This window comes from Apiotrichum porosum (assembly GCF_003942205.1).
Source record: "Apiotrichum porosum strain DSM 27194 chromosome Unknown scaffold_3, whole genome shotgun sequence".
Lineage (NCBI taxonomy): Eukaryota > Fungi > Basidiomycota > Tremellomycetes > Trichosporonales > Trichosporonaceae > Apiotrichum > Apiotrichum porosum.
In genome coordinates, this window is record NW_021167110.1 from 463478 (window position 1) to 487134 (window position 23657).

The 23657-nt window shown below is 57.7% G+C and overlaps 9 protein-coding genes across 9 annotated transcripts; 3 read left to right on the top strand and 6 right to left on the bottom strand.

The window, feature by feature from the left end:
- Positions 1-497: 497 nt before the first annotated feature.
- EHS24_005769 (uncharacterized protein) lies at positions 498-2264 on the bottom strand (the record flags this gene model as incomplete). The annotated part of the gene is made up of 3 exons (XM_028621252.1): positions 498-919; positions 974-1752; positions 1795-2264. 3 exons carry the CDS (start codon positions 2262-2264, stop codon positions 498-500), a joined length of 1671 nt encoding a protein of 556 aa, XP_028477704.1.
- Positions 2265-5405: 3141 nt separating this feature from the next.
- On the top strand, positions 5406-7345 carry EHS24_005770 (uncharacterized protein; the record flags this gene model as incomplete). The annotated part of the gene is made up of 5 exons (XM_028621253.1): positions 5406-5532; positions 5750-5979; positions 6045-6122; positions 6238-6552; positions 6590-7345. The coding sequence occupies 5 exons, from the start codon at positions 5406-5408 to the stop codon at positions 7343-7345; spliced, it is 1506 nt and encodes a 501-aa protein (XP_028477705.1).
- A 398-nt stretch (positions 7346-7743) lies between these two features.
- On the bottom strand, positions 7744-9474 carry EHS24_005771 (uncharacterized protein; the record flags this gene model as incomplete). Its single annotated transcript, XM_028621254.1, has 4 exons — positions 7744-8955; positions 8994-9210; positions 9248-9335; positions 9414-9474. The coding sequence occupies 4 exons, from the start codon at positions 9472-9474 to the stop codon at positions 7744-7746; spliced, it is 1578 nt and encodes a 525-aa protein (XP_028477706.1).
- A 535-nt stretch (positions 9475-10009) lies between these two features.
- Positions 10010-11346, top strand: EHS24_005772 (uncharacterized protein; the record flags this gene model as incomplete). The annotated part of the gene is made up of 3 exons (XM_028621255.1): positions 10010-10028; positions 10074-10126; positions 10183-11346. The coding sequence occupies 3 exons, from the start codon at positions 10010-10012 to the stop codon at positions 11344-11346; spliced, it is 1236 nt and encodes a 411-aa protein (XP_028477707.1).
- An 848-nt stretch (positions 11347-12194) lies between these two features.
- On the bottom strand, positions 12195-13106 carry EHS24_005773 (uncharacterized protein; the record flags this gene model as incomplete). The annotated part of the gene is made up of 1 exon (XM_028621256.1): positions 12195-13106. The coding sequence occupies one exon, from the start codon at positions 13104-13106 to the stop codon at positions 12195-12197; it is 912 nt and encodes a 303-aa protein (XP_028477708.1).
- Positions 13107-14485: 1379 nt separating this feature from the next.
- EHS24_005774 (uncharacterized protein) lies at positions 14486-16488 on the bottom strand (the record flags this gene model as incomplete). The annotated part of the gene is made up of 7 exons (XM_028621257.1): positions 14486-15253; positions 15307-15643; positions 15682-15755; positions 15794-16120; positions 16187-16243; positions 16288-16392; positions 16432-16488. The coding sequence occupies 7 exons, from the start codon at positions 16486-16488 to the stop codon at positions 14486-14488; spliced, it is 1725 nt and encodes a 574-aa protein (XP_028477709.1).
- A 372-nt stretch (positions 16489-16860) lies between these two features.
- Positions 16861-18424, top strand: EHS24_005775 (uncharacterized protein; the record flags this gene model as incomplete). Its single annotated transcript, XM_028621258.1, has 6 exons — positions 16861-16895; positions 16935-17141; positions 17179-17722; positions 17771-17885; positions 17941-18079; positions 18118-18424. 6 exons carry the CDS (start codon positions 16861-16863, stop codon positions 18422-18424), a joined length of 1347 nt encoding a protein of 448 aa, XP_028477710.1.
- Positions 18425-18511: 87 nt separating this feature from the next.
- EHS24_005776 (uncharacterized protein) lies at positions 18512-20463 on the bottom strand (the record flags this gene model as incomplete). The annotated part of the gene is made up of 6 exons (XM_028621259.1): positions 18512-18871; positions 18914-19384; positions 19438-19680; positions 19847-20068; positions 20124-20339; positions 20395-20463. 6 exons carry the CDS (start codon positions 20461-20463, stop codon positions 18512-18514), a joined length of 1581 nt encoding a protein of 526 aa, XP_028477711.1.
- A 1085-nt stretch (positions 20464-21548) lies between these two features.
- CPA1_2 (Multifunctional pyrimidine synthesis protein CAD) lies at positions 21549-22986 on the bottom strand (the record flags this gene model as incomplete). Its single annotated transcript, XM_028621260.1, has 2 exons — positions 21549-21696; positions 21818-22986. 2 exons carry the CDS (start codon positions 22984-22986, stop codon positions 21549-21551), a joined length of 1317 nt encoding a protein of 438 aa, XP_028477712.1.
- Between the last annotated feature and the right edge of the window lie 671 nt (positions 22987-23657).

The window sequence follows — 23657 nt, forward strand, 5'->3', positions numbered from 1 at the left end:
TTTCCCCAGCCTGGGATCAGCGGATCAGCGAAGAGGGACATAGGTACATAGAGAACTGCCCTCAGCTATACGCTGGGCTGAAGGGTGTATAGGATCGTGAGGCTGTTTTGCCAAATTTCTCTGGGGGTATGTGTCGGACTGGCATGATGTGATGACGACGAGTTGGTTAGGAACTAGGACGTGAAGTGAAGGATGTCCAGACGCCAAAAATCTAAAGTGCCAACAAAAATCACTTTTGTGAACGATGGAAGGAAGCGAGAGGGTCAAGTATTAGGTCCCATTTTGCGAACCACCATGATGGTAATACTGCAACTGTCACATTCAACGGCGCTCCACCAGCAGGCAAACTCCCACGCGCGTAATCAATGGTGCTACACAGAGGAGGACTTCCGCGCCCCAGGCTGATGTTGAGTGACGCAGACATGTTTCTTTCATTCTTCGTGCCTAGTGGGCCTGCCACTAGCTGTACAAACTTTCGCTATTGAGGGGCAATGCCTTTAATCATCGTTATTGTGGCAGCCGCCCGCCCTGTCACTGATACAGACACCTTGATCGATTTCGCCGAAAAATGCGTGGTGGAAGCGAACACTGTTCCACGTGGGCCACAACCACCAGCCCCAGTTAGCGGTGTCAATGAATGTCTTAAAGTAGGTAAACGTCTCGGCGTATGCTGGAGGGGCACCTCCCTCGAACCGGGGGCAAGGGTCTTTCTTACAGCCAGCGTTTGCCGACCACGACAAGTATATGCCGGAAGAAAGCTTTACCGAATTCCAGTCGTTGGGAAGGCGGCTGAACATGTTGTTCTTGACCCACAGATACCCTGCCTCCGCGGTCGCCTTGGAAACCGCATTATTCTGCTTTATTATCATCGCCTCTTCACACGAAGGAGCACGCTTGGAATGAGGAGTGTCGGGCGACCCTGTGGTCCATTAGCGAGTTCCGCATGCTAAGCGTTTGTGGATTGTAGACGCACCGCTGTTGTGCTCTCCAGCAAGTACTGCGCGTGCATAGGCGCACTCTTTCTTGGAGGGTTTCTTGCATCCAAAAATGAGGCCGGCGGCGGCGGCCTCCTTGTCATCATCTGTTGCGCAGCCGCCATCGTGAATGTGCTGCGCCCATCCCGAGATGGTGTCGCTGGGGTCGACTGCCACATAGTCGAAGCTGTTGGAAATGTTGTATCCAAACCTTTTGGCAGCAAGAGAAACTTGAACAGCTTGCCAACCAGTTGACGGATCGATCCAAACGGTCTCGTTTGCACGTCGAGGAATTTGCGAGGCCGCCCCGTGGCTCTGGCGCTGGTTGGCGTCGCCAGACTTCCTGCATCGCTTGTCTGTACCCCTCTTGTTGTTAACAACCGCTTGGTGGTGGATATCCACAATCGGAGCTTCAGGGGGGCCGGAAGTCAACGACCGTCGGCGTGGTGCACAGTCTTGGTCCCCGCCCATGGTCCAGGAGTGCCAAGGGCTTGCATATGCCCAGTCGGTTGCGTTGCCACCGTTGAACTCGTCTTGCTGGGTCACCTCACGGTCAACGAACGGCCCCCTCGTAATCCGAATTACGACGTGCGCAGTGGTAATAACGGTCGAACCTCTGACTTCGACGCCGTCAGGCCTGCCTCTGAATGCTCGATGCATCCGTGCAGCAAAGACAAATTGCTGAAGGACGAAATTCGACAGGTTGAGTTCGGGGGTGTCACCGCGCAGGTTGAATCGGACGACAATGTTTATATCATTGTTGGCGTAGGCTTGCCACCTTTTCGTCAGTTTGGTACCCGGACGGTAGTCTGGGACTCACGTGTCATCACCTGCTACTGCTCTGAATCCGGTGTCCCTACTGGCGTCCATGTCGTCCACGACAGCCTCCAGATCCTCTGCAGTGACGACACCATCATCCTGCTGGTCAATGTCAAATCGCAACAGAGGGTACCCGTTGGGGTCATTGGGGTCGGTGCCTTCCCCAGCACGAAACAACCAACCCAACGTGAAGATTTGTTGCGGGTCGACTAAATTAACTATTTGGGTGGGAGACCTAACTGGCGGACCATTGGGGTCGAAACGCGCTCTCTTTGTTAAAGAATTGGCTATGGCAGTGGCCTCCATAGCTCGGTCAGGCAGGGCTGACCGCTTGATTACGTCGGTAGTCGCTCTCCAGCCCCTATAATGCTGGCGTCTGTCGACGCCCACGGCATCTGCATACCCCAGCAGGGCAATGATAGCCATCATCGCCACCATCGCTGTATGAACAGCCGATATCGTAGACTTCATGATAGGTTCCAGTTGCAGGTCCTCCTGGGATCGTAACCTTTTTTGGCCATTAGATGACACACGGTTTGAGTATTGGTCACGTACAGTACAGTACTATTCAATGTGTGTTGGTTCTGGTAGGCTCAAGGCCTCGGGCGAATCGGGTTATGAAGTTCACCCGTTAAAGCTTGAATATCTCCAACAAGCTAGTTGTTGGAGGCAAATGAGTTGAAGTGAGGATGGGGGGATGGTTCCGCCCTCAGTCGCACGTTTATATAGACATCGGTTGGACATGGTTTCACCTGGGTTGGTCTTTCACGCACAAAGTAGACCTTTTGCCTTGGGCGTGGAACGGTTAACGGGCCACAGGCGATGGACTGAGTGCAAAGCCGATGGTACTCCCCCTCACGCCAGAAGATGCATCTAGGTTCGCAGAGGCTGTCGGTTGGAGAAGTTACTCGCCCTCGGACAGACCAACGCCGGTGGAAGTGTACTGTGAAGTTCCGACCAAGGCGATGGAAAAGGGGAACGCGACTTGCGTCCGACTATTACGCCGCGCTATTGTCGTATATACAATGCCCCGATGGAAGTCGGCAGCCCGGAGCCACAGATAAACATGAGGGCAGATCCCCAATGTCGCCCGAATCCAACGGGAGGAGTTGGGACCTTCTTGGCAGAATCCCGACGGCGGTCGCGAACGCCGTGTACTCCTGGAACTGGAGGAGACGATGGTTGGCATCAGAGCTGCCGCTCCACTGGCGTTCTAGAACAACGAGTGTTGCGAGAACCGCTTCATCCAACGTGACTTTCGGGCCTGCCAAGCGGCGACTTCGTGCACAGGCTGCAACCCATTCCGGCATCAAAACGTTCATGTGACTTGCGGTCTACAGCGCTGCTATTCATTACCTCTCCGTGCCATGCGGAGCGGAGCCGTTACCGCCGGTGAAGCAACTCCAAGCAGTTAAGCAGCAATGGGTACATAACTGGACGTGTATCGACGCGTCCCCTACAGGAGGCGGTACCTGACGGACACGGACTAGGTCCGACCTAGACGTCTCGCACATCTCGCTCGCTGCTCACGGCGGTAGCAAGAATCGTCTGCTCGGCCAAGCATTGACGCGGAGGGCAATGTTAGAAGCTGTGCAGGCGTAAAGAGTGGCAACGGAGCGTGGGGGATGTAAGTAACCGTGTCCCGTTTCACTCCTTTAATCGTTCTGCAACGATTCAAACGAACCAGTCCCCCCGTGTTCCTCGCCGAATAGCCGGGGCGGGGTCGGCAACGTGCAACTCCGAACCTGGAACCTGGGGGCACCACTGCCGAATGGGCACTGGCTGTGTGGCTCAAGGAGGTTGAATCCAATTGTCTTGATAAAGCATTATGCAATCAACGGGAGAGTACTGGGCCCGCCAAGGTATGAAAGCTGTGCGGCACCGTACCGCATAGTGCATGTGATGCTGTGGGTGTTGGCCCCAACGTTCTCGAACAGCAGTGTCAACAACCGACCACACGACCAGACACATAAAAATGCCGCACAGTGACCCAACCCTCCTATGACGTTCCTCCTCGCGCTGTATTTGCACCTTTTTTGAACGAGGCTGACCCAATGGCCAGTATCCTACTCCTTATTTGTCAGGGAGTTACTGGAGCACTGCAAGCACTCTTTCTTTTTTATGATGGCCGGCACAGAGAGGCTAGAGAAGAACGCGTTACGCGCTGTTGGGATGGAGGTAGGGCAGAACACGGCGGGGATGAGGGTTAGTTTGTCCGGGGCCGTTGAGGACTCTACCAGCTTGTGTCGCGCCGCCACACTCTTCTTCCTCATAATCGCCCCACACCGCGAGTTTCTCCCGATCAAAGGGTTTCATGCCAAGGAATCAGGTCTTGTTCGCTATGGGGCTGGTCTGATCGAGAACCTCGTTGAGTGTGACCGGCAGCGTTGGTTATGTCGGCCCAAAGCCATCACCGTTGTCTTCCGGCTCTGAACCGCACCCACTCGCGTCGCCACAGCCAGTTCAACCACCACCTTGAGCGTTGGTCCATATGTTTTTAGCGTCGTATGGCTGGGAAAACCACAGTCAGTTAGCTTTCCGTGTGACACTAAATGCCTGCAGCTGGTGACTTTGTGGCGGGGGTCCATCCAGAATGTTTGTCTCCCGTTGCGCCACCGGAGGCCTTCGGCTATTAAGGAGTGATCAACCGATCAACCGACTTCAGTGGTCCGTCTAGTTTTTGCCCACCTTCTCGCGTATGCGAGCACCGAGGGCTGCCAGTGCGTTTGAACAGATGTTCCAAAGTCAGCTAGCTGCCAGCAGAACCCCGCACTCTCAACGTCCTTGCCGCATCACGGATCGTATGGGGTCCATAACTACGAACTGTGCTGCAAGGTGCCTCCACATTTGCGGGGAACAAAGTGCTCAGACAATTCAAGCCCCCGTGGGTCCTCCACACTGCCGCGCGTGCTTCCTCCACCATCCTCCACTTATCCTCCACTAACACGAAGACCTCGTCTTCACCTGTTCTTGTCTGTAATTTGTAACCCCTCCTGACCTCCTTGTACGGTCTGGAACAACCCGCATGGTCACGGGGTGTGGAGGCTAATGGAGGCTGAAGGCCAAGAACGGGGATATCCCGGAGTCGGAGATGGCCGCCAGACGGGCCACTCGGCCGAGGGCACGACCTCTCGGTACCATGTTTCTGAGCAATGACCTGCAACAGCAACATTACACCAAGACGGCATGCTGGAACTCTCTCTCCGCTTTACATATCATCTCCATTTCTATCCCAAAGGGCACTCGCGCTGGCTCGATGCTTGGCGAACCGAGCATGACGACGTGCTCCGAGTCGACGACGGACACTATGACGGAACAGCCGGCGGCTGGAGTCAAGGACGGAGAACAGGACCATACACTCACACGCCGGCCTTGGCGCACTCGCACAACGCCGTGGAACACCATTGTTCAACATACATACAAGGGATCCGGTGTCGACAGTGACCCATATGTTGTGACATGGATCCCAAACGAGGCAGAGAACCCACAGAACTATTCAGCCGCATATAAATGGTGGATCACGATTATTGGTGAGGCCAGGTCTGAGCCACTAGCGGGTAGGATTCTTGCTGACGTACAACTACAGCTTCAACCGGTACGCTGGCAGTAACAATGGGCAGTTCGGCTCTCAGTGCGGCGATCGGTCCCATCGAAGTCGAGTTCCCAGGATACAGCGCTCAAGTGTACTCTCTAGGTCAGTACAAGGTCGCGCTCGTCACACATGCCGGCGATCTTCAGCGTCAGCCCGATCGCGCGTCTGGAGTTGTGGCCAGTTGTCAAAGTGGACCGTGGGATAGCCGCTCATAAAGGCTTTCCATGTGCGCCACTGACTGGTCTAAAAATCGCAAGGAACGGACATGCACGGGCGATCTTTCCTTGTGTGGCAGTGGGACACTCCCCTCGCCAGTCCACTCTTCTATCAGCCATCTTCCGCTCTCGACGCTGACAAGCTCCAGTCACCGGAATCTACATCCTAGGCTTCGTGTTAGGCCCTTTCCTCTGGGCCCCAGGCAGCGAGGTGTTCGGGAGGCGGCCCATCTACATATGGACTCTCATTCCACTTACGGCCTTTGACGCCGCGGTGTGTGGCGCCAAGTCAATGCCGGCGCTGCTCATCTGCCGTTTCCTGGCGGGAACGTTTGGCTGTAGTTCCATGACGAACGCAGCGGGCATCATTTCAGACATGGTGAGCTCCTATCCCTCGCCATCTGTGTCACGGAGACGACCGACAAGGCTGACTTGACCGCACAGTTCCTCGCTGAGCAGCGTGGCCTTGCCATGGGCGTCTTTGGCGCCATGCCGTGGCTGGGACCGGTTGTGGGGCCATTGGTAAGCCAAAAAGACGAAAAAGCCACCGATAGACAACATTCGCTTGCCGAAATTGCCGACCTTGGACGTCATATCGGGCTTGTCCGAGGAATCAACCGCTGACATTCACACACAGGTTGGCGGCTTTCTGGGTGAAGCTGATGGATGGCGATGGGTCGCGGCTGTCGTGGCCCTCTTCTCGGCCCTCCTTGCTGCATTGCATATCATCTTCTTGCCGGAGACCTATGCGCCTGTCCTCCTCCGCAAGCGCGCCACGAGACTGTCGGCCAACACCGGCAAAGTGTATCGGTGCCACCACGATGTTGCCAAGCCCTTCAGCCACCGGGAATTGATCACCACCCAGCTCAAGGTGCCCTTCAAGCTGCTGTTTACGGAGCCTATTGTGTTTACGCTGTGTCTCTACATGGCGTGCATCTTTGGAATTCTTTACGTGAGTTGATTACCCCATGGCCCAGCTGACAGTCCAGATGCAATTCACGTCGTTCCCACTTGTCTTCAAGGGAGCCCGCGGTTGGACTTCTGGCGAGTCGGCACTCGCCTTCATCCCCATGTCCATCGGGTGCAACCTCGCCCTCCTCTACATGGTGTTCTGGGGAAACCCTAAATACGCAAAAGGTCTACAAGAGCTTGGATATCAGCCACCAGAGGCCCGCTTGCCTTCGGGCTTTACAGGCAGTGTCATGCTCCCTGTCGGCTTGTTCATTTTCGCCTGGACGTGCGTCCCAGTTCACATCCACTGGATCGTCTGCATGATCGGCCTGCTCTGTTTCGGATCTGGAATGGTGCTAATCTTCCTCGCCACCCAAAACTACCTCGTGGACGCGTACCTCCCCACAGCCGCCTCTGTCATGGCGGCCGGAACCGTTACTCGTTCCATCATCGGTGTCGTTCTCCCGCTTTTCACGTTGAACATGTACGACGCTCTGGGCATCAACTGGGCGTCGTGCGTTGTCGCTTTCATTGCCCTCGTCTTCACTCCAGTCCCGGTCCTGCTGTTCGTGTACGGACGACGCATTCGCCGCTTGACGAAACACGGCAGGATGAGCGACGACCACTACCTCGCCCTCGCCGAGGCGCGTACTGTCCTTGTGCGGGAAAAGACGAGGGAGGGAGACGCGGAGATGGCGAGCAGGATACCGCCTATCAACGATATCGACGAGGAGAACGACGACCCGGTGTTGGAGGACAATCTCTCGGAGCGGTTTGCGAATGGTGTTTTATAGAAAGGGAATTACGAGATCAATCTCTCATAAAAGGGTCGAAGAGGGTCACACAAACAGCAATTTGTACACTTTCAGCATGCATTTGAACTCGGATACATTTATGTGTATTCTTGAGTACCATCAGTGCATGGTGCAGCGGCCGCGCGACGGCGGACAAACGTTATGCAGACGAGGGAGACATCGTTGGAATGTCAAAGGAGGTCCGTTGCTTCCTCCGCCACACGATCAGCGATCAGCGATAGCCACCAAAAACGACGTATATTAGAGAATCCGCTGCAGCAGGGTGTGGACCATTACCCATAAACCTTCATGACAACAACCCTTCAGAGCTGACAGCCCCGAATGGGGGTTTGTCCTCGCCAGAATGAGCTTGGCGAGGTTTCTATCTCTACAAAAGCCTATCCCATCAGATCCACCAGATCGGCAAACGCGTCCTTCTTTGCTGGCTGGGCCGGAGCAGTGGGCGCGGCCGACAGGCCGCCAAAGCCAAACTGGGCTTGTGTCTGCTGCTGCTGCTGCTGCTGAGGTGGTTGCTGCTGGGCAAAGAGACCACCAAACTGCTGCTGCTGGGCGGCCTGGGCCTGGGCCTGCTGGGACTGCAAGGGCTGGCCGAATACCTGGGATGTCTGGGCCTGCGGGTAGCTCGGCGAGGCCTGGGGGGCAGGGGACGCTTGGCCAAAGGGCGAGGACGAGCCAGTGTTCTGCTGGGCAAAGAGCGAGGGCTGGGTGGGGGCCGAGTTGAAGAACGACATGGGATCCACGCGCGACGAGCTCGCAGCAGATGGGACGTGGTAGGGCTCTGCGGGCGCGGGCGAACCCGAAGGCGATGGACCGAAGAGGTCCAGAGGGAGACCACCGGTGGTGAAGCCGGGGTTCGAAGCAGATGCCTCTGCGGCGCTGCCGGATGGCAGAGCAAGACCGCCGCCAGCGGGCTCGTCGTCGGCAAACACATCGAAGTTGATGAGGTCGTTGGCCTTGGAGGTAGGGTTGGACTGCTCCACAACCGCCCTGGCGGCCACCCAGTCGCCCTTCTTGCATGCCTCATAACGGTCGAGGGCATTGTTGATGAGGTCATTGCAGAGCAGCAGACGGTCCATCATACCCTCGTGCTCGCCAGTGTCTTCCTCAATGAACTTTTGGATCTTGGGACGTGCGCCACGGCAAGCGGCCGCCACCTGGCTGTACACGTCGCCCTCGAGGCCAATCTTCTCTCCCTCGTTGGCGTTGTCGAGCATGTCGTTCAGGAGGATGGCCTTGGACTGAACCTTTTCCACTTCGGTAATGGTCTGCTTTTCATAGTCGACAGCCTTGTCAGGCTCAGCACCAGCCAGCTGCTTCATAAGTTCCTGGGCAGCGGCCAAGTCGCGCGGCGTTGCTCGCCGGATGAGCTCCTGAAGCTTGGCTTGCTTGGCCGTGCGGTCCTCGTCCTCGAGCTCCTCGGGTGACTTGAGGTTCTCATTGGGGTTGGACGTGGCCATGGCGCGCGCCGCGTCAAACGCCTTGAAGCGGTATCCCTTGTAGCTCAAGAGACGGTGCATGTCGCGAATGTGCACGAGGTCATCCTTGTACTTTGACGAGACGCAGATGGTGTTCTTCCACTCGTGAATGAGCTGAGCGTTAGCTGGCGGTCCTCAGCGGGCCAACCCACCTCCAGAATCCTGCCCATCACGCGTCCGACAACCATCGGCGGACGTTCGGGGAACCTCCGCACGAGCTCGTTGAGGAACTCTTTTGTGCTAATCTGCAGCTGAACAGCGTAACCACAGTTCTTGACAATGTGGTCGAGAACATTGAGAGCAAGCAGTGACTGGTTGGGGTTGCGCGAGTTGATGTACGTAAGGAGCGCGTGAGTCGCCTCGCGGGCGCTGGCCATTTAGCCTTGAAATTGTTTGGTTAACCCACCTGTTCGCCTTCTTGCTGTTGATCAGCTCCGCAAGCTCGATGTTGACGACGTCGTTGGGCGACATGAGGGTGGGGTCACACGCCTGGTCTGGGAAGTTAGACAAGGTCCCTCGGGTGTTCAGACATGGTCTACCTCTACACAAGGATCTGCCAACACCTTACTCACCGACGAGCGCCTGAACTGCCGATCTAGAAGCCCATGGCCGGGCAGAGCTCGCGCCGAGCATCGTAGTGGAGGTTGACAAGGGAAAGGTAGAGAGACGGCTGTGAATCGAGGAGAGGTAGGAGGGGGTAGAAGGCGAGAGTCACCTGGCGCGAGTGACAAATGTAGAGAAGACTAGAAGGAGCGCCGAATGCTTGTTGGGTGGGAGGAGACGAGCTCGCAGTCCCGTGCAGTTGGAGGCAGGATGGTGGTTGTTGTAGTAAAGGGAGACGCCGATCGATGACAGCGATGCACACGCGCGCGCTCTCGAAGCGGGTCCGACGGGGGGGCGGGTCTGCGGGATCAAAACGCCCATATATGTCCCACATGTAAACCACGTGGCCAAAGTGCCACACTCGAATCCGCCGCAAATCGCCAGGCGGGGGCGCCTGCCCCTCCTCACCCGCCAGTCCCTCCGCTCGGTGCTGGCTGGCTGGCTGTTCGGCGGGCGGGGTGGCCTCCAACCAACGGTTGAGCATATCACGGTGGTCTCGCGGTCCGTTGCAACACCCCTAAACCACTCCCCTCTACACCACTCCCATCTGGCGACAAGCGACACCATGGCGTCCGTTCGCTTCGGTACGCTCTACGCACGCTTCAGACAGAAACATGCTTACCTGCCAGCTCCCGCTCTGCGCCAAAAGGCTGCGGCCGCCGTGTCGCCGCGCCTGACACGGGTACGTTGCCAGCATTAATGGCATAACAAAACGTACACCGACTGACATGTCCACAGTCTGCGCACGACCTTACCATCTTGAACTCGCCCAAGACCAACGCTGCTGTCCCCATCACCCGCGCCGGCCCTCCCACCGGTGGCCGTTCGGCTCTTTCGGGTCACGTCGCTACCGTCTTTGGCTGCACCGGCTACCTTGGCCGTTACCTTGTTTCCAAGCTCGCCAAGGAGGGCACCCAGGTCATCGTTCCCTACCGTGATGAGGATGAGAAGCGCATCCTCAAGGTTATGGGTGACCTTGGCCAGGTTGTTCCCCTCGAGTGGGACGCGCGCAACCCGGACCAGATCTACGAGTGTCTGCGTCACTCGGACACCGTTTACAACCTGGTCGGACGTGACTGGGAGACTCGCAACTTCAAGTACGAGGATGTCAACGTGAAGACCGCCCAGCTCATTGCCGAGGTCGCCTCTGCTGCCAACGTGGACCAGTTCGTCCACGTCTCGCACCTCAACGCCAACCCCAACTCTGCTTCGGAGTTTTACCGCTCCAAGCACGCGGGTGAGCGCGCAGTCCGCGATGCCTTCCCCAACGCGACCATTGTCCGTCCCGGTCAGATGTTCGGCCCCGAGGACTGGCTCCTCAACCTTGCGGCGCAGTACCCCATTCTCCTCAAGCTCAACGGCGGCAACACCAAGATCCTCCCCGTGCACGTGATGGACGTCGCCGAGGCCCTCAAGACCATCATTGACGCCCCCGTCACTTCGGTCGCCTCGACCTTTGCCCTCCCCGGCCCCGCCGTGCACACTTACAACTCGATCCTCGAGCTCGTGTCCTCCCTCACCTTCAAGCCCGTGACCGCCCCTACTGTCCCCAAGGCCGTCGCCAAGGCCTTTGCCGACATTGTCAACCAGGCCATCTGGTGGCCCACCGTCTCGCCCGACGAGATTGAGCGCAGGTACATTGATGACGCTGGCGTTGACAAGTTTGCCCCCATCGACAACTCTCACTTCCCCGCTGGCTGGGCCCCCGTGTCGCAGAGCCTGGACGTCCCCGCCATTGACGGCGAGCCGGTCAAGGGCTTCGCCGAGCTCGACATCACTCCCGACCATATCGAAGAGCACGCGATCAAGTACGTTCGTCGCTACCGCGAATCAGCGACTTATGATACCCCGCTAGAGAGCGGGCACTACAAGGCGCAGAAGCCTTATCATGTCGTTCCTTAGAGAAATGCAGCACATAACGGATGAAATGACAAGACCGGAAAAAAAAAAACAAAAATGGGCCAAAATTCCGACACCCAGTAGCCAGGCCAGTTTTCACAGGCGAGAACGATGAGTGGAACCTTTTCTGAGAGCCGCTGTGGCAGGGAAAGGTGTCTGGAACACGGTCCTGGGTCGTTGTTGTTGAGGAAGAGTAGGACGAGGACACGGAAGTGCGGTGGAAGGTGAAAATCACAATCTCATGTGGCGGGCAAGTCCACCCACAACTCGCCGTCTGAGTGGCCATGCCGTGCACGCATCGCGTCAGTGGCAATGGGAGGGAGGTTCGCAAGCAGCTGAACACTAACTGCTTACGCTGTGGGGCCATGAATCGAAACATGGATTGAAAGTCGCATGCGAACCTAATAAACCACCGGCCACCGGATCCCGGTAATAATAATAATTTATTAATCTTTCAAAAACATTGATCCGCGCTTCGCCCTGCGGGGCCACACTGCCACACCCAAATGTAGTGGCCTAGCACCGAGAGCGGGTGTAGCACACTAGATGGAGCGCAGAGGGAGGAACCAGCCAATGAGAAGGAGGAAAGGGAAGATGCATGACCTATGCTAGGAGGAATCGGTCTATCTACAGGAGGAGGAAGGAGGCTAAAGGGAGGTGCGGATAAGGAGAGCAGGTCACGTGACGGTGGCGCGTGTGGGCACCTGGGCCAGGGTGACTACACCAAACCTTCCTTCGTCACCCAAGTGTCCTTCGCATGCATGCAGCGTGTCCTCCCAACTGCCTGCTTAGCCTGCACTTTCGCAGTGGTCACATCACATGCGGATCTATTTACATTGCTGATTAACAGCCTAGATCTTGTCAAAGTAGGCTCCCTTCTCGAGCTCCTCAAGAAGGCCAGGCTGGGTCACAGTCCAGCCGGTACGCTCCTTGGTCTTTTCAGTAGGGAAGGGCGCGCCGACACCGAGGAAGTGGCCAATGATACCAAAGTGGGCGCCGGCCTCGGCCTTGGGGATCGTCTTGAGTGGGATGTCGAGCTTTTTCGAAGCGATAGCGGCAATGTCGGAAATCTTGATGGCAGAGTCACCGGCCGGGTGCCAGTGCATACCGCCCTGGGTCTTGTCGAGGGCGAGGCGGAACAGGACGGCCAGGTCGAGCACGTTGACCGCCGACCAGGTGACGTTGTCGTCGCCCTCGATGACGGCGACATAGCCGGCCTTTTTGTGGGCACCGAGGATGAGGAGGATGAAGCCGTGGTTCATGAGCTTGGGGTGGTGGACCATGGGCGGGAGACGCATGATGCCGACACGCACGCCCTTGGCGGCCCATTCGAGCGCAAGGATCTCAGACTGGACGCGTGGGTTGAAAGCGCCCATAGCGGCCGGGACGGGCGTGTCCTCGTCGGCACCAGGGACACCGGCGACAATGAGCGCGCCCGAGCACGTGAGGAGAACCTTGTCCGTACCGACGTAGACGGCTCCGACGGTGTCGAGCACGTCGCGGTCCTCGGCACAGGCCTTGGGGAAGTCGGTGAACGAGTTGTCGAACGCGCAGTGGATCGTGGCGTCGGCGTCCGAAGCCAGCTGCTTGACGAGGTCAAGGTTGGTGATGTCGCCTTGGACAAAGGTGCCGCCGTTGGCGGTAATGTTGGCTCCCGAAGCGTCCGAGCGAGCGAGGCCGACGACAGTGTGTCCGTGAGCAATGAGCTCCTTGGTAACCGCAGAGCCGACAAGGCCGCCAGCGCCAGTGATAAAGACCTTCATGGTTGTGTGGGTGATGGGTGATAGGGCGGAAAGTGGACGTGGAAGGGTAATGTGCTTGAAGCTTGTCGTTTATGCAACGCTGCAACGCTTGAAGTAGCTGGAGTAGTCGTAGAGTACTGTAGTGTCCATGGTCGCTGCTGGAGGCCACTCGTTATATGCATTGGAGGCCTCGGGCTTGCCTCGGCGACGGCAGGACATGGTGAGACATTTAATCGCGCATCCGCAGCAACCCCCGTCGGCCCACATCCAAAACCGACTGCCTACTCTGTGACGTACTACTGTGACGCCCTCGCCATGCATTAGCGGCCTTCGGTGGTCCGCATGCAGCAGTAGGCTACCTGATGTCGGTGCCCGTGGCCGAGGGGCGATGGAGCAGTCAGCCAGGTGGTCACATTTCATATTTCATCGTGGCGTTGCAACATTCAAGTTGCCGATTGGGGTCCCCGGCGGCGGTGGGTGCCTGCGTTTCTCGTCGTCCCCGGCGTCGGCCACTCTCATACGTGGACCAGCGGCCAGCGGCCAGTCACACGACCGACAAAAGCTCCCTGCTACGTCTGCGCGTGTCAACAAGTGCACTGAGGGTGGTCATTGGCACGATACCGAACAGGCATCCTGCGTGGTTTAATTAAAAGGATCACAACATGCGCCTGTACCTCTGGACCTCCCTCGGGCCAGATAGATGTTAGACTCGCGTGATGCTTCCATGTATGATGTCAATTTCACAGTTCCATGAACTCAGCATGTCACGCTGCATCGATGTGCCACACAGGCACATCCCTACCACATGCGTTTGTACTGTCTAGGGGATGGTGCTAACCAGTGAGTTTTATTTTGTCGTGGCAGGCGACGTGGGTCAATGACATGCCGGCAACGAAGATGGGATCGCGCGTACGAAAGAGGAATCCGCACAACACCTGCAAGCACTGTGATACATACAAAGATCAAACGATTCCCCTTCATGCTAATGCTGCCAATTATACGGCCGACAGTGCTGTGCGGGGTTTGGGGTTGACGTGGAAGTGGAGGGATGAGCCAGGTGATGCCTCGGCACGTCGCGGGACATGGCGTGCCAAATGTTAAAGGAGTAGAGACCAAGGGGGGGGAGACGTATGCTGCAGCGGCCCGTTGACCCACAAGCACGTCGAGGATAATGGGCCAGTGAATGTTTCAAAATGGAAGAGCGATGGTGGTAACGCCTGCACACGGGCCAGTGCGTTGAGGGAGATGAAAGGGGGGGGGGGATCTAGATGTTGCGGGTGGAACAAGGGAGGTGGGTGTTGGTATTGGGATTGCAGGAGTGCATCCAAGAGATGGGTTGGGGGAGGTCGGCGCTTAATCAAAAACATAAGTGGCGGCCCACAGAAATGTTGCGTTGGGGTTCATGATGGGGTCGAGGTGACACCCAGCGACGCCCAAGCGTCCTCGGCGTGTTGGAGGACAGTGTTGAGCGCATTCGACGGATGGTAGGGGGATCTGGCAAATGCCGAACGGTAGTGCAGCTCGAGCAGCTCGGTGGAGGCAGCTTGACCGAAAGAGTGGTGACGGGTCTTCGAAAAGCACCTCTTGATGTTCTCGAGGTTGAGGCCCTTGAGGAGGTGCACCCTGGAAGAGCCGTTCATGACAGTCCTGAAAAACCGCATGGTCACAGGGAAGCCACTGGGGAATTTCGGGGCCAGCAGGGTGTTCCACGCCGACTGGTCTGAGGTGGGGGGAAGGGCAATGTCGAAGGTGACGTCTGGCACACCTGGTCCGAGAAACCGCAAGCGAGTAGACTTCTCGGGGTCGTCGGCCATGAGGCCGAGCAGTGTATCTATGAAGCGCAGAGTGAGCTTGGCATCCTTTGACGAGAGGAGGCACTCGGCGCTCCAATCGTCAACAAGGTTGACATTGAGGCCGCCCAGAGCCTCCTCAGTAAGCTTGAAGATGACAAGCATCCAGTGCTCCAGCCAGTGGCGGAGAAGTACCGGCCAAGGACCTTTCATGGGGGAGGATGGGTCAGCAAGGCGGTAGACAGGGTGGTAGTACCACGCCTCGACGGGGACCACCTCGCGGGCAGCTCGGACTCGAGCGTTGACACCAATCTGATTGCGGTGGGAGCCCTCGCGGAAAGGCGAGTTCTCCGTCATGCCACCGTATCCTTCAAGCTCCTGTGCCGTATCTGTCAGTGACCAGACCAATCATCATTCAAATCAGTACTCACGCGCGGGTCCGTCAAGACGCATCTGTATCCCTTGACCTTGATCTTCTCCTGGAGGTCGTCCGGAGGTGTGTGCGGCGAGAAGAAGTAAATAACCTCAGAGTCCTCGGCAGAGTGCTCCGGACCATCCCACAGGAGCGGGCGGAGGTAGGACATGTCCTCGCCGTCGGCAAGGCCTTGGGGGATTTTCTTCTTCTCTGGGTTGAGACGCGTCGCCTCAAATACCAGAGCGAGGACGAGCTCGACAAGTTCGTCACCACAAGGGACACGGAGTTGGACGAGATGGTGGAAATTGCCAAGCCAGCTTCCATTGGCGGCCAGCATGCCCTCCTCGGTACGCCTACGGTCAGATCGATGTTTATCCCTAACACGACTCACCTATAGATCTTACCGCCGTGGAAGCGAGCATCGTCCAACGGGGACAGAACAGAATCGCGGTACTTGTCGACAAACTGATACGTCAGTTGTAGTCTTCATTTCCAGCGCTTACGTTCTTAAAGTCGTGGGGGAAGCGTTGCGCAAAGTGGAGGCCGCGTTGGTATGCTCGGCGAAGTTTCATCTTGTCGCCAGCGTCCAGAGTGTGAAAGCTGGGGATGAAGGCCGAGAGGAGATTAGCTGTGTCGTGTTCCGGAGCAGGGTCGTTGGTGGTTGGACTGGCCGTGGCCTCGGTGGCCTGCATTTCCTGAATGTGCGCCTGCTCTTCCACCATGGCGGCCATGACCTCGTCCGTGACGCGAATCTCGTCCGAGGGGTTGCTCGGGCTCAGCCCCGGGCTCTGGTTCCTTCTCGCGCTAGCTTGCTTGCTTTTGGTATTGCTCTGCATCAGATGGACAGCGCGTCAGGGGCTTGCATCTCACTGTATGTAGCTGACGGTCTGGCTCACGCTCTTGAGAGTCTCGGTGCTACCATGCCACTTGTCATAGTCCTTGGCCCGGGCTCCCTGTCTGTGTCAGCAATCAATGAATCAAGCGGCTTGGGACCAACCATCTGGGCGCGAAACGACTCCAAGTTGCTTAAACGGCGTGTTTTGGGCATGAACTGCTGGATGGACCCCATTGGAGTGGGGTCCCAAGTCGCGCCGACGATGGTCTACACACGTCAGTCATGGGAGAAAACGAGGAAACCTACAATACCACCGGGGAGAAGCGGCCAGGGATGAGGGGGTCGAGAAGCCTTTGGGGGCATGCTTCAACGTCTGCTTGACTTTTCAGGTGAGGTGAAGGGTATGCCACCGTTACGGTGAGAGGCGTGGCGAGGCCGTGGTGAGAAAACGAACCAACAGTTCGGTGAGGAAGTGTGGGAGGTTGATAAACGCGCGTCTAGGAGAGAGACGTGGCAGTATTGTAGCTGTCGCCCAGTGGGGCGTAGCAGCAGTGCACGTCACGGAGAGGGGGCACACAGATGAGAGCGCTGGTCCGTGTCCACTGCACCGCTGTGCGCTTGCCCTCCACGCACAGAGCGTCAGAAGCACCCCAACATATGTTCAAGGACAAGCCTAACAGAGCTCTAACATGGCCCTCATTCTCCTCTTCCTGACCTGCTAGCAGACCTCGCACGATGGACACCGACAAGGCGGGCACCGACCTCAAACGGTGAGACTCTGTCATAGATTCCTCTCTAACATCCTCCAGTGGCAAGCTCAAGCGCCTCCAAGACGCCGTGCAGCTCCCCCCCGACGCATTTGCCTTTGCCCTCCGCAACCCTGGCAACCACAACTCGCCCCTGCGCCGTTGGGCAGGCATTGTCCTCGATGTCGACACCAAGGATGGAAAACTACTCGACGAGATGCTCGACAAGTGCGGCATTAGCCAGTTGACCAGTGTTGAGCGTGGCGAGAGGTAGGTTGTAAGCACTTCTGAGAGACTAACACCTCAGTGAGCTCCTTGCTACGTGCAAGCAGCTCAATTCCCAGCGCATAAAGATCCATCTGGGCCAGACCACTCGCTCTTCTGCCGCGATCAAGTTCGGCCAGAGTCTCAACCTCTTGCGCTCCCTCGTAGACGATGACCGCGGGCACCAGACAGAGACAAGTGACAAGGCATTCTTCCTCCTTCTCAACGGTGCGCCCGCCGAGGAGGTCGCGATGGAGTGGGGCCGCAGTGCAGAAGAGGCCGAGGCCGCAGGTGACCTTTGTCGCTGGGTGCTGGGTTCCCAGCTTGGATTCCTCAACGTTGGCAGTTCGCTCGCCATGCTCGCTCAGGAGCCGGGAATGATAAAGAGAGGTCGTGACGACACCCTGCAGTTGAAGATGCGGCACAATCTCTTCTGCACCTTCTTCACCACCAAAGCCTTGCTCGACGGCCACATCACCATTGCCTTCAACTGTGTCCGCGCTGTCGCCCACGGCGACGGAGAGGCGTTCGATAGGCGAGAGCGAGATGCTGTATGTGTACAGACCGGGTTCGAGGCTGCCGTGAAGGTGAGTACCACCATTGCAGTGACGCATTATGCTAACGAACCCGTTCAGGAGTTCAACACAGACGTTGCCACCGCAGCCCGCGCCATTCGCCTCGCGCCGTACATGTACTGTCACCGTGACATGTCCAAGCCCAGTCTCGGTTTTAAGCTTGTTAAGTTTATTAGTGAGTCTGGTGGAACGGTCTGCACAAAGCAAAGTGTACTCACCGTCCAATCCAGTCTTGTACATTCAGGACAGCTTTGGCCGCGGCTTTGGCTCGCTCAAGATCATCTGGACGGACATCTGTCAGCTCCTCGACCCTCTCCACTCGTTTGGACAGGTGATCTTGTCCAAAGAGGAGAAAGAGACGCTGGAAAGGTGGGTGTGACGGCAGACCAAAAGCTCATTTTCGGCAGGATGACCTCCACGCACGTAGACCCCATCACCGCCGACGAGCTCCTCCCTTGTGTTCCAATGTCCACCATCCTCAACTACTCCGAGGTGCACAAGAAGAAGCGCAGTGCAAAGGACACTCCCAAGGGCAAGAACCGCTCCAAGGGCAAGAAGAATGTCGCCTCCGATGACTCTGATGAGGTCGACTCCGACGAATCCGACGACTCTGGGGGTAACTACTCTGACAACGACGACGACGTCGCCGAGGGTATCGACGACAAAGAGGAGACCGGTGTGCTGCCTGACCATGATGATTGGAGCTGGCTCTAGTATTTCTCGACCTGGCTGCCATGTAATGCACATTTCATCTCTGCTGTCTTCACTTCACTATTATTGCACATCTGTAGCCAACCATGTCTACCATTTCTTCTTCACCACCTCGGGAAGCTGCTTCTCGTATGACCCCTGGAACTGGCCGCCACTGACCACTTGCGAATAGTCGTAGTGGCCAGTCACGGGACGAATCTTTCCGTACCTGGGCATGGTCGGGTGAAGAGTCGTCGCCATGCGCTTGATCTCCTTGATGGGGTCAAAGGTTTGCAGCTGTACCCAAGAAGGCGGCAAGTCGAAGAAGACCTCCAGAGGTGGACCGCCGGCGCCAGTCGCTACCGAGAAGCCGTTGAGGAGCTGGAGGATGTGGTCCTTGTCATCGGAGAAACGATCCTTCTTGTCCAACTGGACGAACGCCTCAGTGGCGGCGTGGAGGGCTGCCGGCTTCTGGACACGTTAGCTTTGCCACTGACAGGTTGCGAAGCGTACCATGCTCGCCGGAAGCTCAAACACACTGCTTCCCAGGTCGATGCTAGACGTGCCCCTGAGGAGGGCCCACCTGGCGCGAGGGTTACGGCCCTCCGAGGTGGCCTTGGCCATCTCCTCCTTGAAGGCCTCGGCGAGCGCCATGACGCCGACGAGGGACGCGAGCGACAGAACGTCCGTGCCACGAGAGTTGCGGCGCACGCGCACGGTCGGGCGGAACAGGTCGACGAGGTCGTGACTACCGTTGGACGAGATGCCCGCGAGCAGCTGGTGGACATCGCCATCCTTTTCGAGGAAGGTCTTTGGGGCTCCTGGGGCCAAGCTGATCGTGATCAAATCGCCAGTTTTGTGGAGGCGGGTCTTGACGAACTTGTGGACAAACAGACCGCGGATGTGAACGCCTAGGTGACAGACGTCCACGAGTGACAGTGGGATCACGCCGCCGTCCCTCAGGACGTCGCGGGAAAGACCATCCTATCAACGAGTCAGCGACGACACTCAACTCCTTCCACTCTTTTCGTACTTACCGCGTCAGCGGCAGGCTCGGGGTCGGCAACACTGGCGTCCTCGGTGGCCTCAGGCTTGGTCTGGGCCGCAGGGGCCTTCTCCGTAGCTGTTGGAGGCAATGGCAACTGCTGGTCCTCGTCGTCGTCGTCACTTGAGAAGCAAACCCTCGAGGCCTTCTGGGAGCGGGGGCCACGCGGCTGCTCGTCCTTGTCTTCTTCTTCGCCATCTCCATGCTCGCCGCCGGCAGAGAGAGCGCCATGGCCCTGCGTGGGTGTTAATGATAATACTGGGGTCGTGGCCCACTTGCTGGAAGCTGGATGTGCGACAAGGAAGAGGGATGACAGAGAGACACACGATCGGCTGGTTGCCAGTGATGACGCGGCAACCAGGCACGGACACGAGGGGCTCTCGGACACGGGGGAAACTCACCTGCACCGGCTGGGGAACGGAGGTCGCCGCCAAGCCGTCCATGATAATGTCCTCGCCATCGCCTGTGATAGCCTCGTGAGGCATGACCTCGATGTCCTTGTCAATGACCATGTCGTCGTCCTGCTGGTTGGGGTTCTCGGCGGCGGTCGAACGGTCGTGGTCAGCCCGGAACTGGGGCGGCGCGACGTCCGTGCGGGGCCTGGTGCTGGGGCCGTGGTCGTTCTGCAATGTCAGCAGTGTTCACGGTGGTCGCCAGCAACTCGGTGATCAAACTCACAGTGGTCGCGTTAGACTCGCTGCGGGGTCGTTTGATGGGGACGTCTTCCTCCACACTGCTGCCGTCGTCAACCACGATGGGGCGTGATGAGGAACCGGCGGGGGCGGTTGGAAGAGATTTCCAGAAGGCCTTATTGCGCGCCACTTCGGCGTCCTTGTTGACGAGGAAGATGCCCAGCTCAGCCTTGTTGAGGTTCAAGTAATTCTTGTAACGCCTCTGTGGACCGTCAGCAGACCGACCAGGTCCAGGGGGTTGGCCATCTGGGAGATACCTCTTTGCACTCGGTCTTGAGCTCCGACAGCGACCAGCCATCGTAGGTGTTGGGCTGTGTGCCGCTCATGGTGGCAGGGAGGTTGTGGTGGTTATGACTGCGGTTGGGGTGGTTTGTGTCGTTGGAAGCGGATGGTTGTGGGATGCAAAGAAAGTGGGAGATGAGAAGGAAGGAGACAAGTGGCCAAGTGGGGAAGAAGGAACGGAGCGGGGTGGGTTGACTGGAGCGCGCCATGGCCGGACACGCGCCGCGCGTCCTGGCGTCTTTCGTCTGGCTGTGGGCCACTGGCCACTAGGGCTCTCCTGCTCTCCTGCTCTCCTGCTGACCATGCATGTATGCCGCCAGGCTTGTGCGTTGGGAATGATTGCCTCTGCGCCTCTCGTTGATCATCGCTGTACCCGCTGTACTGCTGTCCTCCGTGTCGCTTTCCTAGCAATGGACCAACAGAGCAGAGGAGGCGAAAAAGTGAGAAAATAAAAATAAAAACAAAAACACACACACACACACACACCCGTGCACGGGTCGCCGATTGACGTCACCGGGGTCAACTGACTGGGCTCGTCGGCACGTCCTGCGCATTTCTGAACGCGCTCAGACCGGCTCAGAAGCTCAGATTCTCTCTCTCGACGTTGATCAAACGAGCGCCCCGACGGGCCAACAAACACGGCGCCACAGCGCGCGCCGGCCGCCGGCGGGCCCATTTACCTTGACGACGGTACGACGGCGTTCGATCTGCCCAGCAGCCAGCGGCCAGCGGCCAGGGGCCGAGCGGCCGACGGCGGCCACACACTCTTCCAGTCGCTTCTGTGTAGGGTCGAGACATCCAGTGGCCAGTGATCCAGATCCAGTGATATCCAGTGATCCAGTGATATATCCAGCGACATATGCATCAGTACGTCGCTCAATGCGCTTTACCCTCCCCCCCATGCACACAACTCAAGAGATAACTGTGAGCTACATAGCAGGAGCAAACGAACATCTGGGCGCAAAACAACGCCAAAAACACCAAAACCATGCCACACTGCCCCCGCCGCCCTCCAACAACCATCTAAGCCTTTGGCCTTCGGGAAACCTCGCGGTCTGAGGGCGACTCTTCTCTCGAAACCGGTGCATGCCGTTGGGGAACTATATTGTCACAACATGAAAATCTACATCTAGGCCGCCTGGGGCTGGGGGATAGGCCCAGACGAGTGCGTGTCGACGTGAACGCTGTCAGACTTCATGGAGCCGTTTCCAGTCTTGCAGGTGTCAACAAAGTCGGCGAACAAATCGAGAGTGTCGCTCGGTCCACCACAAGCCTCGCTAGTTGGACGTCAGCAATGCACGAGTGATAAAGTAAAGAAGAGGATGGATGTTGGAACGAAGAAATCCGAAAAAGATTGTTCCGCCTCCAAAAATCCTCCTCTTTTCAGGTGGTACTCACGGATGGAACTGGACACCCCAGATCTGCTTGCCAGACTCGGGGGTCGAGATGATGCCTTCGACGGACGAGTCGTTGCAGTTGAGGAAGAACGGAGCCCAGCCCTCAGGGAAGTCCTCGGAGAGCTGGAGGGCGTACTGATGGTTCTGCGAAGTAACGTAGACACGGCCGGCGTCGATCGAGCCCGACGAGTGGAGGGCGAGGACGGGCTGGTTGTGTCCACGGTTACCAAAGGTCATGCGGTAAGCCTCCATGCCGGCAGCAATGCCGAGGATCTGGTGGCCCATGCAAATACCAAAGATGGGCTTGTTCCACTCGTCAATGGTCTTGCGGACACGGTAGGCGGTCTCCATGATCGACTTGGGGTCGCCAGGGCCGTTGGAGAGGAAAAGACCATCGTACTGGTCACGGACGGCGTTGAAGTCGAAGTCCCAGGGGAGGACAGTGACGACGGCACCCTGCTTGACGAGCGAGCGGAGGATGTTGGCCTTGGTTCCAAAGTCGAGGACGGCAATACGGGGGCCAGTGCCGTGGGGGTTGAGGACGTAGGGCTCCTTGGTCGAGACCTGGGCGATGAGGTTCTCGGTCGAAGGGTCCCAGTACTCGTGAGCCTCAGGGATCTTGCTGGCGTCGGCGCCAACGGCAACACGGCCGAGAGTGGTACCCTGGTCACGGAGAAGGGTGGTGATGGCACGAGTGTCGACGCCCGAAATACCGGGAACGTCGTGGCGAGCACACCACTCGTGGATCGACTCGATAGCCTGGTAGTGCGAGTACTTGAGGGCAACGTCGGAAACGACGACACCGGCGCACTGGATACCCTCCGACTCGAGGAAGGGAATACCAGGGGTCTCAGGGAGGGGAGCGTTCGAGGGAACACCGTAGTTGCCAATCATGGGCGACGTGAAGACCAGAATCTGACCGCGGTACGAGGGGTCGGTCATCGAGTCGGTGTACGAGGTGATAGAGGTCGAGAAGACGGTCTCACCGTACTTGGACGAGGTCGAGCCAAATGACGAACCGTAGTAGCTCTCACCGGTCTTGAGGTGCAGCGCCGCGGGGATCTTGGCGGGGAGCACCGGGTTGAGGATGGTGGGGTTGACGGTCGCCATGGCGCGGCGGCCGAAAAGAGTCTTGGAGGACTGCGAGAGGGGGCGAAGAATCGACGACATCTTGGGCAGGAAAAGTGTGATGGGTTGTGGGGAGTTTGAGATTGATTACCGGCTGTGAAAGGGGCAATTAAAGATTGAGGAGGTTGAAGACCTGGTCCGAGATGTAGCTGGCAGTTGTTAGGTGGGAGTTCTTAAGAGGAAAGGAGAGTGGGTGTGGGAGAGAGGGCGTGAAGCGAGAGATGGTGCGACGAGGGAGACCTTATCTGACGCGTCCGTCCCCCCAATCTCTCGCTACATCGCACTCTGCCTGCCGTTTTGCGAGGCGACTGTACTCACTCGTCAGATGTACGTTCTGTCCACAGCATCGACTTTGCTGAGAGAGAGCGGTAGAGGGTAGAGGTTGTCCGTAGACGGTTGTGTATTGGGTTGAAGTTGGGTGAGATGGGGAGATGGTTGACGAAAAGAGAGAAAAAGATATGTGCCCGCCCTCGCTCTTGGAATATTTCTTGCTTCTGTGCCTTCTGGGCCGACGCACCCGCCCAGCCAAGCAGCAACGCGTATTTGATCCCGCTCCCTGCCCCCCGGGTTCGACTCGTCATTGTGTGTGGCTCGCCCCGCCGCCGCCGTTTTCCCGGCCACGCGGGACCATTTATCCGTGGCGTGGCACTTGTCTCCCTGCCTCGCTCCCTGGCTGAGACACCATCGCCGGCTGCGTACACAAGGGCCAGTGT